An 18676-nucleotide genomic window follows, 5' to 3' on the forward strand; every position below is an offset into this window, starting at 1 on the left:
AGACGACCTTCCGACTTTGACGACAACCTTTTAAAGGCAATATTGGATCAAAATCCACGTCAATCAACAAGAGGTATAGCAGGAAGGTTGAATACATCACAATCAACTGTTAACCGCCACCTGGAGAAATTAGGGAAAGTCAGCAAGTTAGGAGTATGGGTACCTCACAATCTCAGTGAACGGAATAAAGAAGATCGCATGCCAATCGCCACAAGTCTGCTCTCACGGGTAAAAATTGAGCCTTTTTTAAACAGGATTGTAACAGGCGATGAAAAATGGGTTACCTATGACAATATAGTCCGCAAAAGACAGTGGCTTGATAAGGATCAATCACCCCTACCAGATCCGAAAGCAAACATCCATGGCAAAAAGATTTTATTGTGTGTATGGTGGGATTGTCAAGTTAAATTTAACGACTACTGCGGATAGATACGTTCAGCAGTTGCAAAGAGTGTAAGAGAAACTCCATGAAAAGCGTCCTGCACTCGTCAATCGCAAAAATGTCATACTTTTACACGACAATGCGCGACCACATAGAGCAAGAGTGACTCAAGAAAAAATTTTTGAGCTTGGTTGGTCTGTTTTACCACATCCACCTTACTCCCCAGATCTCGCCCCAACAGACTACCACCTTTTCTGTTCTTTACAAAACTTTTTGAATGGAAAAACCTTCAATTCTGAAGAGCAAGTCAGGCAGGCTGTCGAAAACTTCTTCCAGTCCAAACCAACCACATTTTGCACGGAAGGAATTGATAAACTGCCAGGAAGATGGGAGAAGGTTATAGATAATAGTGGTTAATACATAATAAATTCATATAATTTTGTTATTTAATGAGAGCAAAATAAATGTCTGATAAAAAAACGGAAGTTACTTATGACTCGACCTAATATTTTTATTAATTTATTCGCTATGCTTTCCTTAGTTTCACTGTTATATTAGGTGTGCAACTTTGCTTTCGCCATTTTTTCCCATGACTTTGAGGCGTTTTGAAATGGCTTGTTGAGTTACTCCCAATGATTGTGCCAATTCTTCTTAAGTTTGACACTGTGGTCCGATAATAATATAGAATGTAATTTATTCAAGTCAATAAATCATACAGCGAAATTGATAAAACTATTTCGATATTAATACACGTACGAGATTCTTCGCAACCGCGAGCTTCACTTGGGGGTTCCCCTACAGTCGACCAGTACTCTCACGTAAAACGCTATCGTGCAACACGAGACACGAGTCGTGATCAAGTAATATACCTCTAATTCTGCATCTTCGAATACCTTCTCTCTTCCACCGTTATGCCAGTCCTCAACGTCAAAATCACCATTCTTGAAACGTTGAAACCACTCACGACACGTTCTTTCACTAAGATTTCTTCATATTGAAGCAGAAAATTAAAACCTCCCGCAAATGACGAGAATTTGACTCGTAAATTGGCATTTTCAATCGAGAATAACTTTATGATACAAATACAAATCGATTAATGTTTCTATGGGAGTATGTTGACAGATGCCCAAGTTAATTAATGACACTTATGATCTACTTATTTCAATCGCCACTTGCCACTAAAGCCAGCTATTGAAAAACAGCGGAAGCAAAATTGTATACCTAATAGTTGTCAATTATTTTGATCAATTAGTATAAGGGTGTAAGGGTATCCGATTCAAAATGTCAGACTGTGTCAAACACCGCGTTTGTATTCTTAACACTAGGTTTACGGAATACGACAATTTGACGCATTAAGATTCTAAACCTAACGTTACAGAACTCATAAATATTATTTGTTAGCAATTTATATTGGATTTAATTGATATAATGATATAAATATACATTCTAATTAAAAGAAAAATTGCATCTTAATGTAACTATTAACAGAGCGAATTACAATAAAAATATGCACAACGAGTGTCCGTAAACCTAGTGTTAATAAAGTTTGCCAAATTTTGGTAATCCATCACAATTGCTTTGGCCGCTGAGGGCATGGTTTAAACACGATGAAAGTGTCCGTACAGGCAAACTTAAAGCGGAGCAAGGAATGAACATTTAGAATTGAATTTGAATTTTATTCGGAGAGACTTTACCTAAATAGTGTTGTCGATCTGTCGTTGAATCGAGCGCAGTAAGAGAGTCCAGAGCAGCCCATTTCGCAGGGGTCCTCGGCATCCTCAAGACACCTCCTCAACTCTCCCTCCATATTGGAGGACAGACATTCCGCGTCCAGCTGTACCCACGCGAACTCCCAATCGGCCTGGAACGCTCTCCAGCACAAATTCTGGCACGACGGTTTGGTGGCCTTCGTGCAGCATGATAACTTGCCCGCGTCCAAAGGCAAACGCGCCGGTTTCGAGGATCCCGACTTCAACAGACAACTCCAAATCGGCGTCTGTGGCAAAACTGGTCTACACTTCTCCGACAGAGCATCCATGATCTCCTGCTCGGTCGTCGCAGTGTGGAGGACCCTTTTGCAAGTTTCCAGGCATGCCGGTGTCATAGCTTCGTTGCAGCAATGCAAATCTGTCGTGAAAAGGAACTTACAGTATTTGAAACGATGAAGATGTTGCTTAATTTCTATTTACAAGGGAAGAACCAGAATTGCCCAATTTCGATTTTAATCTAATTTACAGGGTGGTATCTTACTTGCAGGATTTGAACAGTTAAAAATGTTATAATTGTTATGAATATATTGGTTCTAGCCTATATTGGGTTCAATTTCGGTTTTGTAATTGTTATTTTTCAGTTTTATTTCGTAACGGTTCTTGATTTTTGTTGAATTTGTGAAAATGTTAATGTGTATACATAAAATGTTTTAAGTATGATATTAAATGTTTTAAAAGAATTTATTCTTAAAAATGAATTCTTAGTTATTCATAATTTTGTTATAATTAATATGTCGCTAATGATTTTTCCTGTCATTTTCCAGCGTTGTGGAGGTAAAATAAATTTCAACGCTGAGAATAAACGCTCCACACTCACTTACGTTAGTGAGATTGCCAAAACTATTTGTGATATTTTATATAATTCTGGAATTAAATTTTTACTATCATTCCAGTGTAATAAAATATCAGTTAATGATTTTAATAGCGGTTCTTTTAGAAAGTCTACTGTATTTTTAAATTCATCTTCTTCAAAATTATTACATGTATCTTGTAACGTAGTTTTAGTTTCTTCAATTGATGTTTATTTCAACTATTAATGCGATATTACATCGAGAGTACATACAAGCTGTAGCTAAAAAAATTTAACTACTACCTAAAACTACTCATAAGTGTATTTCTTTTTCGATTTTTTCCTTCTTTACATTGATAGCATATCGTTGCCTTTTATTTTTATTTATTAATTGTTCAAATCGTCCTAAAAAATTGTTTTCGATTACGGGGATCAATTACAATCATTTTTAGTGAATTGACATACCCCCGACATTCTGCGCATGTTCAAAATGTATACAGGGTGTTCGGCCACCCCTGGAAAAAATTTTAATGGGGGATTCTAGAGGCCAAAATAAGACGAAAATCAAAAATACCAATTTGTTGATGGAGGCTTCGTTAAAAAGTTATTAACGTTTAAAGTTCCGACTGTACTGAATTTTGTTCTCGAAAATGCGCAAGATTTCGGGGGTATGTCTGTTCACCAAAAATGATTGTAATTGACCCCCGCAACCGAAAATAATTTTTCCAAAAGGATTTGAAATTTTTTTTTTTCGTCGAAAAATCGCACCTATACCCCCCTGTCGATTTTTCTTAAAAATTCATTTTTGATTTTTAGTAATTTTATTTGACGCCGTACAAAAAAGTTGTATAATACTTTTTTGTAGGTACCCACGAGCTCTACGTCAGAAAAAAGTTTCATTGAAATATATTCACAATTGTAGGAGTTATGGCTGTTTGAAAATTGGACCATTTTTATGGGGTTTTTCTCATTTTGCGGGGTCAAGGACCTACTTTTTGAATATTTTTAGTATTTCTACATATTCTACACTAAAATACGCGTAGTTTGCTTTTTTAAAAATGATAATCGTCCAATCCGTTCAGAAATTATGACGTTTCAAAGATTCGCATGAATTTTACGGGTAGCATGGTCAGACATTACATTTTCGGTAAGGAATTTTTTTCTCGAAAATGCGTAGGATTTCGGGGGTATGTGTAATGACCAAAAATGATGGTAATTGACCCCTGCAACCGAAAATAATTTTTCCAGAACGATTTGAAATTTTTGAATTTAATTGTTAATAACTTTTTAACGAAGCCTTCAACAACAAATTGGTATTTTTGATTTTCGTCTTATTTTGGCCTCTAGAATCCCCCATTAAAATTTTTTCCAGGGGTGGCCGAACACCCTGTATATGTAATAACCAGGATGAATAATCCACTTATCTAAATAAAAATATCGTACCATGAATAAGAGATAAACAATATTTTATATGTTTTGATATATTTTATATATTTGATATTATATAAAATAGTTTTCGTAGATTGAAAGTTATTAGTTATCAACAGATATTAAACAACTATTATTTGACTTTTATTACATTAATAGTAGATGACAGGACTATTTTTTAGCAAAATAATGCTACTATTTATACAGTTTTCTTTACAAAAAAGTAGATTCAAAAGTTATTTGGATCCTATCTAAATCAAATATTTTTATAATCTGGGGAAGGCACCAATTAACAATACTTTTAAACTTAAAAAGTGAATAGAGTTCTCTTAGACAGATATTTTAAATGGAGCCATAAATCACTTAATTGCTTGTATTCCTGCCAAATATTATAAGTAATTGAAACTAAAAAAAATCCACTAAATGCTAAATAAAAAGTAATTAAAATCAACAGCAACTTTATATTTTTTCACAACCTAACGTACAATTTTATTTTTTTCGTAGTTTTGAAGAAGAAAATTTTTATTTATCTTTTCGTCATTTTTATTTGTTATCATAATATGAAAACACATGAACGGTTTCTTCAATTTTTGTTTTAACTTTATCAATAAACTCAGGATGCTCATGCAAATGTATATTTTTACAAAAAGAAGACAAACAACTGAAACTTAGATTAAAATTTTTTTCATCATTAAGGTAGTCTAACAATGTAAAATTAAAAGAATGTTTTATTTTGCATATTTTTTATAATGCTTATATTTTGCATATTTCTGGTAAATGTTATATGTACTACTATATTGTATACTTTGTTAATATCGTTAATATAGAAATTCGTCAAAATCTGAATGGAAATCTATTAGAGCTTCTTTTTGCTTCCAGTAACGCGTTCTACACTTTTCAAAATTTAGAAAAAATAACTAACATATATTGCAATCTTAATTACAACTTATCAGCACATAAAATTCTGTACTATAAATAAGATATTTGTTGTAAAAATATTGTCATGCATAATTATGAGTTCATGTGATATTGCTAAATTACAGTAAACTGAATAAAATTTTTCTCCCAGGTTAGTACAATGTAATAATATTTTTTTCATTGATTTAATATTACTTTGACTGTTACTAACGATTACCACGTTTCTTCTTCTAACAAAAAGAATCTAGTTGTTGGAATATGTCAGTCTTTTTAAACAAAATTAGCATCATTTTATTACAATTTACTTTTTTAAAATTTAATAACTACGTTATTACTTTCAAATATCATAGTTTATAATGTTGTTGCGACGGTTTGAAGATGCATCGTTGCAGCAACGTGAAGGTTGTTCCGCAACGATGTGAAGCTGCTTCTTCAAACGAGCGGAGACGAGGATCCGTTCCTTCCGGTTGCTAAGGGGAACCGGCAACTATTTGAATAAGAGAATTACGACAGACCTCGAAGAGAACGGACGCGTTATTAAACCTGTATAAATAAAGTTCTGAGTTGTATAGTTCTTTGTTAACTTTCGTTTTCAATGAGTTCTGTGCGAAACACCCCTCCCCGGCGCAACATTGGTGTCAGAAGTGAGATGATGACACGTTCTACCACCGCGGAGGAAGCTCCTTCGTCGTTGGAAATGCTTTTCGAGAATCTGCAGCGAAGCATTTGAACGCAGTTTCAAGAGCAGCAACGAATGTTCAAGCAGGACCGGGCGCGGACCGAAGAAAGGCAGGTTGCAGAGAGGATGCTGCTTTTGAAGAGAAGATTGGAGCTGTCGAAAGTCAATATCAGGTTCGATCTTCTAATGTTGTGCAAATACTTGAACAATTATCGGGAAATTCGTTTGTTATTCAGGCTCGCGGACCTTTCGGCTTTGCAGCCGGTGTCTCGAAGTGTGAGTAGGGTAAATCAGAGTGTTTCCGACTTGGGCTACACTCTGAAGCCCTCAGTTTTTGATGGAAAGACACGCTGGAAAGAGTACAAGGTTCAATTTGAAACTATTACTGAAGCGAATCAATGGGATAGACCATGACTTTGGCCTTGGTTTCATCGTTAGAGGGGCCGGCTCGGAGCATTTTGACGTCGCTTCCCGGTGAGAAACGTTTTGATTATGACGCCTTGATTTCGGCTTTGGAATCCCAATATGGAATGAAAAATTTTGAATTATGTCATATTTCAGAATTACAAACAACGGAGAGGAGAGTCTATTTCGAAATTGGCTGCGGAAATTGAGAAGCTTGCACAGGTTGCTTTTGGTGATTGTCCGATTGAAGTTAGAGATAAGCTTGCGGCCTCTCAGTTTATTGCTACTTGGGCCAATAATAAACCAATGAGGATGAGGATCTACGATTTATCTGGCAATCAAAAATCGAAGGAAATAAACCTACTTGGCAGAAGGCTTCTGCACTTTCCCCTGAAACAAAGTACTTTTAGAAGATTTGGGATTAGAAATGCATCGTGGATTATTGTTCCAAAGATGGGAATTTGTTGACGGAGAGGAGTCGGTTACTGGTAGTGCCAAAGAGCAAGATCACAGAGTCACTTTAGGAGTGTCAAGATGCACCTTCTGGAGGACATTTCGGAATAAGGAAAATATTGGCGAAGATTCGACAACACTTCATTTGGCTGAATCATCGAAGAGATGTGGAAGATTGGTGTCGTCGTTGTCATGGCTGTTCAGCGAAGAAAGGACCTGTGGAGAAGAAAAGAGGAACCATGAAGGTTTACAACGTAGGAGCACCTTTTGAAAGGATAGCGCTTAATGTTGTGGGTCCCCTGCCAAGGTCTTTTGCTGGAAATAGATTTGCGCTGGTTGTGGTTGATTATTTTTCAAGATGACCGGAGGTGATTCCACTTCCTAACCAGCAGGCAACGACATTTCAGAGCTATACTCTGATCAGAGTCGGAGTTTCGAATCCAACGTCTTCAGGGAGCTGATGAAGCTACTAGGAATTAAGAAAACAAGAACAACTCCATTGCACCCTCAGTCGGACAGGCTTGTAGAGCGGATGATAAGGACTTTATTGTAATATTTGCCCCAGTTTGTTGCAGATCATCAGAAGAACTGGGACAAGTGGATTCCGATATTTTTGTTGGTTTATCGTTCTTCACAAAATGAAGTAACCCAGAATAGAGATGCGTCTTTCTCTGGATTTGTTAAGGGGAACCGTCTCTTCAGAACAAAAGGAAGAAGATGGTTACATCGAAGAAACTAGGAAGAGAATCAGAGAAGTATACAAATTCGCTCGACAACGCATGCGAAGTTATTCAGAGAGGACGAAATCGGAGTATGATTCTTTCTCAAGGTCAGTTTTCTTTGCTCCTGGAGAGAAGGTGTGGTTGTACAATCCTCGGAGGACGAAGGGAAAATGTCCAAAACTCCAATTCGACTGGGAAGGGCCCTACGAAATGAAGAATCGACTTGCTCGTTATGATTCACGAGAGGCTTCCTGTGAAGAAGCTGCAATGTGAGGATCGAGGAAAATGTCCGACATCTTCGCCCAAGAAGAGGATGCCTCGTCGCAGAAGGCTAGGGTGGGGATTACTTGTTGGCTGCGGTAAGCTTTCCTTCTTTGCATGTCTAAACGGTTGTGGAAGTGTAATTCTCTTCTGTGGCCGGACTGCAAATTTGTGGTATGTTCCGAACAACCATTTCATTGGGGAAATTCTCCTCGATGAGTGGGGAACATCCTTAGAGGGGTTGTTCCGTTTAGCTGGGAGAATTCCCACCCGAGAAGTCCTCAAGAAAGAAGCGTGCAAGTCGCAAGAAATCAAGGGGAGGGGCGAGGAGCAGTCGGAATTTCCTCATCCTCGAAGATGTCTCTGAGATCAGGTTCATCTAGAGGAATTTTTCGATCAGACGAAATATTCGAAGGATATACACCGGCGCCTTGCTCAAGGTTTTTGGGTGGTTTTCCTTGAGACGGTGGACAAATGTCAAGGCGCTAACTGTCTGTTAAAGGCCATTTAGGTAGATGTATCGGTCTATTGGTTTATCTTCTTTACAGACAGAGGTGTTTAAACTCGAGGCGAATTCGGAGGTTAGAAGCTTCTACTGAAGTTGAATTTGCTGTGATTGGAACGTCCGTGCTTTGAAGAGAAGGAGCAGTGTTACGATGCTTTGAAGATGCATCGTTGCAACAACGTGAAGGTTGTTCCGCAACGATGTGAAGCTACTTCTTCAAACGAGCGAAGGCGAGGACCCGTTCCTTCCGGTTGCTAAGAGGAACCGGCAACTATTTGAATAGGAGAATTACGAGAGATCTTGAAGAGAACAGACGTATTAAATCTTTATAAATAAAGTTTTGAGTTATCGTTCCTTGTTAATTTTCGTTTTTCAATGAGTCTGTGCGAAATACCCCTCCCCGGCGCAACAATATAATTTTGTCTATCATTTTAGGTCTAAGCATTATACATTCCTTAAAAGTGACAAGGTTTTTTTAGTACATTCTTAGAGGTCAAAATTGAGTTCCTTATTGTATTAGCCATTTAACAATATATCTTCTATTATTTTACACTCTTAATGGCAATGGATTTTATTCGAATGCGAACGATTCTGTTGATATTTGTTTTTCTTTTTATGCTCTTATGAACTTTTTATTTCCTAAAATTTTTAATATAAATTCCATGATGACTGTCGTGAAAATCAAATGAAAATACCTACGTATTATGATACGCAAAGTAAATTTGTTTATGTAATATAAATGAACAAAAGTATTCGAACGATTTATTTATGAGTATAAATTACAATCTGAAACATGATTTTGGTCGAAATATATTACATACTTTTTTAAATATTTTACTATGATACAAAGCAAAAATTTACCAAAAATTAGAAAGAAAAAAATTCATTGATAGCTTAAAAAATGATGAATGAATATCCAAAATTGTTTAACATTTGAACATCTAGAAATAAACTGTTCATTCGATAAAAAAAAAGACAATTTCTTTAATGAAGACATTTAGAAAATTTAGAAAAAATAATCAACCTAAAAATATCAACAATTGGATAAGATAGGTATATTCGTTGTTTATCGGTTGCAGAACCAAGAAAAATTGCTGTTGATATTCGGGCAGAAATGGTACAAGATGGTGAGCAAGATACGAGTCGTCGTTTAGCAACATTTAATCTTCATGACATGGTGTTAAAAAACCATTAGTATGGAACAAAACAGAAAGGCGCGAGTTCAGTTTGATCGAGATGTACGCTTTAGGAAAAATATTATATAATTGATTCCCGTTTTGCCAAAAATTGGCTAATATAAAAGAAAATTCTGGTATTGGAATGTTCACCTCAAAGTGCAGAGGTAAATCTAATTTAACACCATTAAAATTATCTAAGACAGAGCTTGATAGTCGAAAAATTATTTGAAGTACTGCAGCAGAAAGAAAAAACTTTTGGAATCTATGCCAAAAACGATGTAAGCAGTCATCGATTCCAATAAATACACTACAAAATATTGATCATTTAATTCCATATACCTTATAAAATTACTGAGAAATTTGTTTGTTTTTTTATGTTCTAATACTTGTATTACATTTAATTTTGTTTAATTTTAAAAATATATATCTGTTGTAACGGTTTATTAATTTTATTATAATATCATATTCTGGAATGTACGTCATCCCTCTATACATTAATTAATTAATATAATAGTAGTTAGTAGAATAGTAGAAATTGCATTGTAAAATTAGTTTGTTCTGTATAGTTTGTTAGGCTGGTATTGTATTTAAAGGAAACCATAAATGTCTACGACTAGTAACACTTGCCCCATTGTACATTGCATAAGTTTTAACCTTATAAAATGATCTAGGAACTGTTACTAATTGTAAGTTATCCTATAAATACGATTTAATTGTTCCATAAGAATTAAAAAATACATACATTTCCACTGATAATCCTTTGATTTTTGTCATATACAGGGTGTTCCGCATTTTTCCATACACACTTCAGCAGTGTGTTCCACAAATAAAACTCGGACTAAAATGTTATACAGGGTGTTCGGCCATCTCTGGGAAATATTTTAATGGGGGATTCTAGAGGGCAAAATAAGACGAAAATCAAGAATACCAATTTGTTGATGGAGGCTTCGTTAAAAAGTTATTAACGTTTAAAGTTCCGCTCGTACTGAATTTTTTTCTCAAAAATGCGCAAAATTTCGGGGGTACGTCTATTCACCAAAAATGATTGTAATTGACCCCCACAACCGAAAATAATTTTTCCAGAACGATTTGAAATTCTTTTTTTTTTGCCGAATTTAGGCACCTAATTAGATTTTCGATAAGGAATTTTTTTCTCGAAAGTGCGTAGGATTTCGAGAGTATGTGTAATGACCAAAAATGATTGTAATTGACCCTTGCAACCGAAAATAATTTTGAATGATTGTAATTGAGCCTCGTAACCGAAAATAATTTTTCCAGAACGATTTGAAATTTTTGAATTTAATTGTTAATAACTTTTTAACGAAGCCTCCATCAACAAATTGGTGTTCTTGATTTTCGTCTTATTTTGACCTCTAGAATCTCCCATTAAAATTTTTCCCAGGGGTGATCGAGCATCCTGTATAACAAAAAATCCATAAATGCTGTGTTAAGAAATTATAACAAAAATATAACTGTGAAACTCAGTTGAGATTCAAAATATTAAAATAAGAAAAAAAATGTATAATAAAATAAAATCAATCTTTTGCAAGTATTCGATATCGTGAGTTTTTTTGCAATTTACTCAACATAAACTTGAACAATAGTTCAAAATTGTATGACAACAAAAAGTTATCATCGAAGAAAGAATACTTCAGCACCCAAGATAAACGATAGAAACTAAACTCTGATAAAGAAATGTTTAAGTCGTTCTCATAATTCTACATTAAAAATACTTTTTCGTGCCTCAACTACCAGTTGCTCTCTTTAAACAAAATTTTAGTAGATTTGTTTGTTTAGTAAATAAGAAAACATCACATTTCATATTTTTGTCATAACTTCTTAACAAAGCATTTATGAACTTTTTGTGTATAACACTTTAGTGTTATTTTTACTTGTAGAAGTGTGTAGAAAAAATGCGAACACCCTGGATATTGTTATTTTATCAGAAAAAGTAAGAGAAAAAAATACTTTGCTTTCCTATGTGATCACGACTACAATTTGGTCAATAATGAAGTGTTTTCGATATTCACGATACGGAAAAAGGTCAAATAGTAATAAAATAAGGTAATAAATCAGCAACAATTGCCCCCAGTAGAAGAGTATTGATCATATGGAACGAGGCACCGCCAAACTGAACTAAACAATTTGCAAATATTTGTACGAATAGAAGATACATGTTGCTACTTTGACATATGACAAAAATGCTGAGTAAGAAAATACTTACGAGCAATAGTATACATGTTTTTATAATAACAATAATGTTCCCTTAAATGGTAAACTACTAATGCATTTATTATTTAATAAAAATTTCATCTATCTCTGGTTTCACTTACGTTGTTTAGGATCTTCAGCGTGTTTTACCTCGGCGACGGTTTTCAAACATTTTGGAACCTGATGAAAGCAACCTTTGCTGCTGTACATCTTCAGATTCGAGATTTTCCCGGGTTTATAGAACAAATCCCGACATATGGACCTGCAGGTGTCGTTGGACACATTATTGCAGCAATGTTCCGCTTCCGCGCGCCTCTCCAAACATGAGAAGAATTCGGGCTCGTCGCTTGGCCGGCAAGATTCGCTCAGGTGTCTTCTAGATCCTGATATAGCGCACGTGGATCGACATATTGGATTTAGCGCCAAGTAACAGCAACCCCTTCCTGTCCAATTTCCATGTTTCCTTATCTCTGCAAGAGAGGGAACGTCGATTAAAAATACTTCATTGGACTAAAATCGGGTAACGCATCGTTCGGGCTCTCACCGTTTAAAGTAGAGTTGGCGCAGGCCCAGAATTCTGTCTGAAAAAAAAGAACAGAGGCGAGGTTGAAGGCAAGGAATATCCAGATAAAAAGTGAAAACTGAGGCGGAACGTAAGAACGTGGGTATCGTCAAGAGTCTCTTGTAACACGAACCCATTGAACTTCATTCCTTTCTTCGAACCGCTTAAAAGTATTGTCGGCGGATCACTGACGGTTCGCTGTCAGGCGCGAACGAACGTATTGGAGGCTCGAATATGGATTAAAAGGATCGATTAAAGGCGGCTTACCAGTTCGAGGGAACAGAACTCCAGCAAGCGTCGTGTCGCGTTTTCCCTCGCCTCCGCCTCTGCGCCCAGCGCGACCAGAGAGATCTGAAAGCAACGCGTAATTTTTTTTTCTCTTTTCATTTTTGCTCGAACGTCGATCTGGTGTAAGAAAAGCCGTTGCACTGGTACAAAAAAAAAAGAGAAAGACGCGTAAGGTATACAGCGACACAGCTGTATCTCCACCGATGGGAATTTCCACGATTTTGAATGCGTGGCGCATCGCGTTCGAAGTTATTAAGAATCAAGGACGCGAGTATGCCACCGGCCGTCACGATTTCCTGTTGTTCGTCACTGAATGACAATAGACTGCACGGATATCGACTGGTCGGCCATTTAGGACTTCATTTTCGATTCAATCAGCGTCCACGAGGACGAACAGATCCATTGCGTACTCTCGTCACGGTTGCGAGTTACGACCATCCATCGGCCTGTGTGCGGTGGGTCCTGTTAGGTCTTCAACGTTGTTGGCTGGGTCAGAGGTAGCTTTCGTTTTAACTGAATAATGTGCAGAGCTGGGTAAAATAGTATTTTAAATAGTAAATAGTAAATAATCCTATTTATTTTAAAGTATGAGTACAACTTTACGAATAAAATATTTTATTTGACGCAGTAATTTTTGAAAATAGTACAGGTAGCCCTCCTACAACACGGCATCCTATAACACGGTTTCGCTATAACACGATTCATAAATTGCCAGAACTTTTATATAACACGATACTTCTACAGCATGTACTATTTTTTGAAAATAGTATAGGTAGCCCTCCTACAACACGGCATCCTATAACACGGTTTCGCTATAATACGATTTATAAATTGCGAGAACCTTTGTACAACACTGTACTTCTACAGCACTGGATAATATGATTTTTGCTTAACACATTTAAAAACTAAATTACCTCAAAGTAATGACGCGAAGGAATAATGAACTTGTTATATTGGAATACAATGTTGGTACCACTTGTAAGAGTGTCAATTTTGGCAGCACTGTTACAAATTGTATACGGGGTGTTCGGCCACCCCTGGGAACAATTTTAATGGGGGATTCTAGAGCCCAAAATAAGACGAAAATCAAGAATACCAATTTGTTGATGGAGGCTTCGTAAAAAAGTTATTAACAATTAAATTCCAAAATTTCAAATCGTTCTGGAAAAATTATTTTCAGTTGCGGGAGTCAATTACAATCATTTTTGGTCATTACACATACCTCCGAAATCCTATCCACTTTAGAGAAAAAAAATCGGGTAGGTGCTGAAATTTTTCGGCGAAAAAAAAATTTTTCAAATCGTTCTAAAAAAATTATTTCCGATTGCAAGGGTCGATTATAATTATTTTTGATGAATAGCTACACCCCCGAAATCCTACCCAGTTTCGAGAAAAAAATTCGAGAAGGTGTAAAATTTTTCGACAAAATTAAAAAATTTCAAATCGTTCTAAAAAAATTATTTTTGATTGCAGGGACCAATTATAATCATTTTTGGTCAATAGACATATCCTCGAAATCCTAACCATTTTCGAGAAAAAAATTCCTTACCGAAAATATAATTTCAGACCAAAAATGCTTCACGTAAATTTCATGCGAATCTTTAAAACACCATAACTTCTGAACGGATTGGACGATTTTAATGTTCAAAAAGCCAAACGCCGCGTATTTTAGTGTAGAATATGTAGCAATTATAAAAATATTCGAAAGGTTGTTCCTTGGCCCTGTAATGTTAGAAAAACCCCATAAAAATGGTCCAATTTTCAAACAGCCATAACTCCTACAATAGTGAATATATTTCAATGAAACTTTTTTCTGAAGTAGAGCCCATAGGCGGCTACAAAAAAGTATTAGACAACTTTTCTATAGGGCGTCAAACAAAATTACTAAAAATAAAAAACGAATTTTTAAGAAAAATCGACAGGGGGTAAGTGCCTAAATTTTTCGGTGAAAAAAAAAATCTTCAAATCGTCCTGGAAAAATTATTTTTGGCTGTGGGGGTCAATTACAATTATTTTTAGTCATTGGACATATCGTCGAATTCCTACCCACTTTCGTGAAAAAAATTCTTTACGGAAAATATACTGTGTGGCCGAAGATGTTTCTATAACTTTTTAACGAAGCCTCAATCAACAAATTAGTATTCTTGATTTTCGTCTTATTTTGGCCTCTAGAATCTCCCATTAAAATCTTTCGAAGGGGTGGCTGAACACCCTATATGTGTATACAATTTTGAGACAGACTATTGTTTTTCTTTTATTAATTAACACAGAAAAAAAATCTAAATTTGGGCTTTCCTCATCAAACTACCCTCTAAAGAGGGATCATCTTTGCAATTTATTTTTAAGTTTGGTAAAATTACATTCTTTGGAAAATAAAATAAAGAAAAAGAATGAATAAAAAATTTTAAATTTGTCGCCAGGTATTTCTTGTCAAATCAAAAGTTCTTGACTGTTATTTATAGCATATCATTTATTTATAGCGAAAATTATTTATAGCATCATAACTTCTTGCAAAATAAAGATTCATGACAAAATGATTGCTATGTAAAGTTAAACATTCCATTCTTTTTACATAAAATGAAAACAAATAAAAGTAGCCACGATTGGATGATATATAGCAGATTTGAGAAAAAGAATCTCGATAATTCGCAAAACATGGTTTCATGGCACGCGTGTTAAATTCTGCTATAGGGTACATTATCTCGTCATTTCTTCAAATTTCAAAATGAAAACATAGTAGTATATGGTTAAAGATTTAAAAAATGTAAAAAATGTTTAATTTATAAGAATTATCGATGTAACGTATTTTTGCATCTGTTTGAGTTTGAATAAATGTTATAAAGAAGGAAATAATAATAATAATAATCGAAGATAATACTTTTCAGTTGAATTGTCGTAAACTTTAAGGGAGAAAACGATACCGAACCGAGGAGACGACGCATGTATTTCTGTTGCGGTATATTCTGGGAGGTATGCGTGGCCGAGACCCGTCGCCATCTTGAAGGGGTTGCATTTTTCTCGCGAAAATTTTCCGCGGTTAACATCGAGAAATTCTTGTTGCAAAAACAACTGGTTCAAATCAAAATAACGATCTACCGATTTAGCAACTTTAAAAAACTGAGAATACATTCGGTCGTAGAAAATACTCTTGGCACCGCGTGTTAAACATAGGATTTCACATAACGTTTCCGGTGACTTTGCTTCTAAATTCACAAAGGAGCTCATCGGTAGTCAAGACGGCCAGACAGCCTTTTTCGAGCTGTTTCTGCACCTCGAAGTTGTACGTCACATTCCATTGACGCTGTCGCTTCGACACGTGAAATATTAGGTAAAGAGCATTTCTACGTGATTTCCTTTCATTTACCATCAGAAACTCCTTTGTGCACAGAAATACACAAGATGGTCCGTAGCAAAGGTTTTCTGACCGTGTCAAGATTATTTCGAAACTCAAGAGGACTCAAAACATTATACAAGATCAATAAAATTAAATGTTTTGCAAAAATTTTGACTACCACGAATACTTGAAATTTTGAAACAACTTATTATTAAATATATCAATGATAAGAGAAGACAATTATTCTTTCTTGTTGTTACCGTAAAATAGAAAGGTTCCAGAAATATATGTATGTAATTATACAACACAATTAACAGAAGATTAAGTAACTTTACCATTAATTTCAAGTAAGCAATAAGCGAAAAAATTGTAGTACGAAAATAAACGTTTAGTGGTTAAAAAGGTGAAGTTATAGTAAGATATTTGAAATAGTTTTATTACAACAGTAACATACACGTAGCATTTTTAGTGTCCCATTTAAGTTGAGATTATAAAAAATTCCATAAACACGTATTTTGAAACAAAACTTAGTATTTTGAGTGGGGATTCAAACGGCACCACTAGTTTTTTTAATTTCATCTTGTTTTTTTTATTGTAAATCTATATTTTTTATTTCGGAATTTTTCATTTTGCGCAAAAAAGACACAAGTATTGAAACTTTTTTTTGTAAATTCAATATTCTTTTAGATATTTAAAGAAACATCTTTTTAAATTTATGCTGGTATTATATGTTTCATCTATCTGCTAGACTTAGATCTCCATAGTGTTATATAATTATAATTATGTGAGTATTCGTTCAATTATTAATAAATATTTAGAAACTGAGGATCTAAACATTAAGCATTTATTATGATGTTCTTAAATGAAATCTTTCAGGAGAAAATAACGTTGTTGCTTTAACAGGAAAACAAAATTAACCTTGAAATAAACTTGAAAATTCAACTAATTATTTTTAAAAAATAATAAACTTGAAGAAAAATATTTCAAACAAAACTTGTGTATTTGTTTACACAGAATATGATTCCGAAATACAAAATATAGATTTACGATGAAAGTAAACAAGATGACCTTCAAATAACCTTGAAAACGCATACGTATTAAAAAAAAGTAGTAGTGCCTTTTGAATCCGTACTAAAAATACTACAAGATACGTGCCATCTTGTTTTTTTCAAATCGCGTGCCTACGAGAGTTTTTACAATCTCAACTTACATTGGATACCCTGCATATGCATAGAGTGTGGCCAAAATTTATGATACAAATGTTATCTGGAAAAATCTATAGCTCAAAATAAAACAAAAATAACGAATAACAAAATTGCATTGAAGGTTTCATTTATGATAAAAGTGCACTTCTAAATCAATCTCGTACGCGTGCACTTAACCGATGACTGGCGTACAACTGTCACTACAAACTACTACTGTGACTGTTATTGCGTAAATTACAATGTCAGTCACTGTTTACTATCAGTTCTATCAGTTATGCTATTGACATTAACTGTGACTGTCTATTAAAGAAGTGACATGATAGTATATGCAAACGAGGAGTATACAGATATGATTTTTGTATTGGAAGTTTGCAGTAGACATGTATCATGTCGCTTGTTCGATAGTAACTGACAGTTAATATAGGTAACGTAAAACAAAAACTTGATAATAAACAGTGCTTACATTGTATCTTATATAATTACAATCATAATAGTTATCTGTAGTGAAATCCATAACACCAGTCATCAATTAGCTGCAGTTCTCGTGAATGAAGCCTCGAATGCAATATTGATTATTCTTTAGTTCCATCTTATTTTGAGCCATAGAAATTCCTTGATTCCAAATGTACTGGTATTAAAATATTTAAAAATCTTCCAATAATTTCACTTTTTTAATCACTAAACGTTCGAATAGTGAATACTGAAGTCTCGGATTGCAAAAAAGGATTTTTCGATTTATAACAAATTAAAGATGAAGATTGTTAAAAGCTTCTAAGCAGGATTGCATCAACCAGTAAGCAAAACAAGGATTAGGGTAATAAGGGCAGTCATAAAATAATCAAACATTACTATAATACTACTATACTACTATTAATATTATTATAGTTTTGAAGAGATCAATGATATATTTTTAACTTTGGAAGTTGAGTTAGTTTTGAAGGTAATGGTTTATATCTTGATGTAGTTATTAAATAAAAAATTGAGCGCTATAATCAGTAGCATACTTTGCTGGTAGCACTTTTGGTCTATTGCAATGAAAAGAAATTCTATATTGAGCAATTATATAGGGTGTTCGGCCACCCCTCGGAAAAATTTTAATGGGAGATTCTAGAGGCCAAAATAAGACGACAATCAAGAATACCAATTGGTTGATTTAAGCTTCGTTAAAAAGTTATTAACGTTTAAAGTTCCATACTGACCGGAAAATTTTTCGGTGAAAAAAAAAATTTCAAATCGTTTTCGAAAAAATAGTTTTAGCTGCGGGGGTTAATTACAATCATTTTTGGTCAATGGACATACCCTCGAAATCCTAATCATTTTCGAGAAAAAAATTCCTTACCGAAAATATAATTTCAGGCCAGAAATGTCACTTGAAAATTTCTTGCGTATTTTTAAAACGTCATAACTTCTGAACGGATTGGACGATTTTAATGTTTCTAGCGGCAAACAACACGTATTTTGGTGAAGAATATGTAGAAATTCCAACACTATTGAAAAAGTTGTTCCTTGATCCCGTAAAGTTAGAAAAACCCCATAAAAATGGTCCAATTTTCAAATGTTCATAACTCCTACAATAGTAAATATAT

General features: G+C 34.6%; 1 protein-coding gene across 2 annotated transcripts in view; it reads right to left on the bottom strand.

Moving 5' to 3' along the window:
- Reck (reversion-inducing-cysteine-rich protein with kazal motifs) overlaps positions 1 to 18676 on the bottom strand; it is a 101536-nt gene that overhangs the window by 4728 nt on the left and 78132 nt on the right. For both annotated transcript variants that reach the window (XM_076765688.1, XM_076765687.1), the window contains exons 3-6: positions 12531 to 12614; positions 12246 to 12282; positions 11824 to 12171; positions 2077 to 2509 (exon numbers count right to left, since the gene is read on the bottom strand). In XM_076765688.1, coding sequence (XP_076621803.1) covers positions 2077 to 2509; positions 11824 to 12171; positions 12246 to 12282; positions 12531 to 12614 — 902 coding nt within the window. The remainder of the gene's footprint in view (positions 1 to 2076; positions 2510 to 11823; positions 12172 to 12245; positions 12283 to 12530; positions 12615 to 18676) is intronic.

The sequence above is a fragment of the Colletes latitarsis genome, chromosome 5 (genome assembly GCF_051014445.1).
Source record: "Colletes latitarsis isolate SP2378_abdomen chromosome 5, iyColLati1, whole genome shotgun sequence".
In the NCBI taxonomy this organism is placed as follows: Eukaryota; Metazoa; Arthropoda; class Insecta; order Hymenoptera; family Colletidae; genus Colletes; species Colletes latitarsis.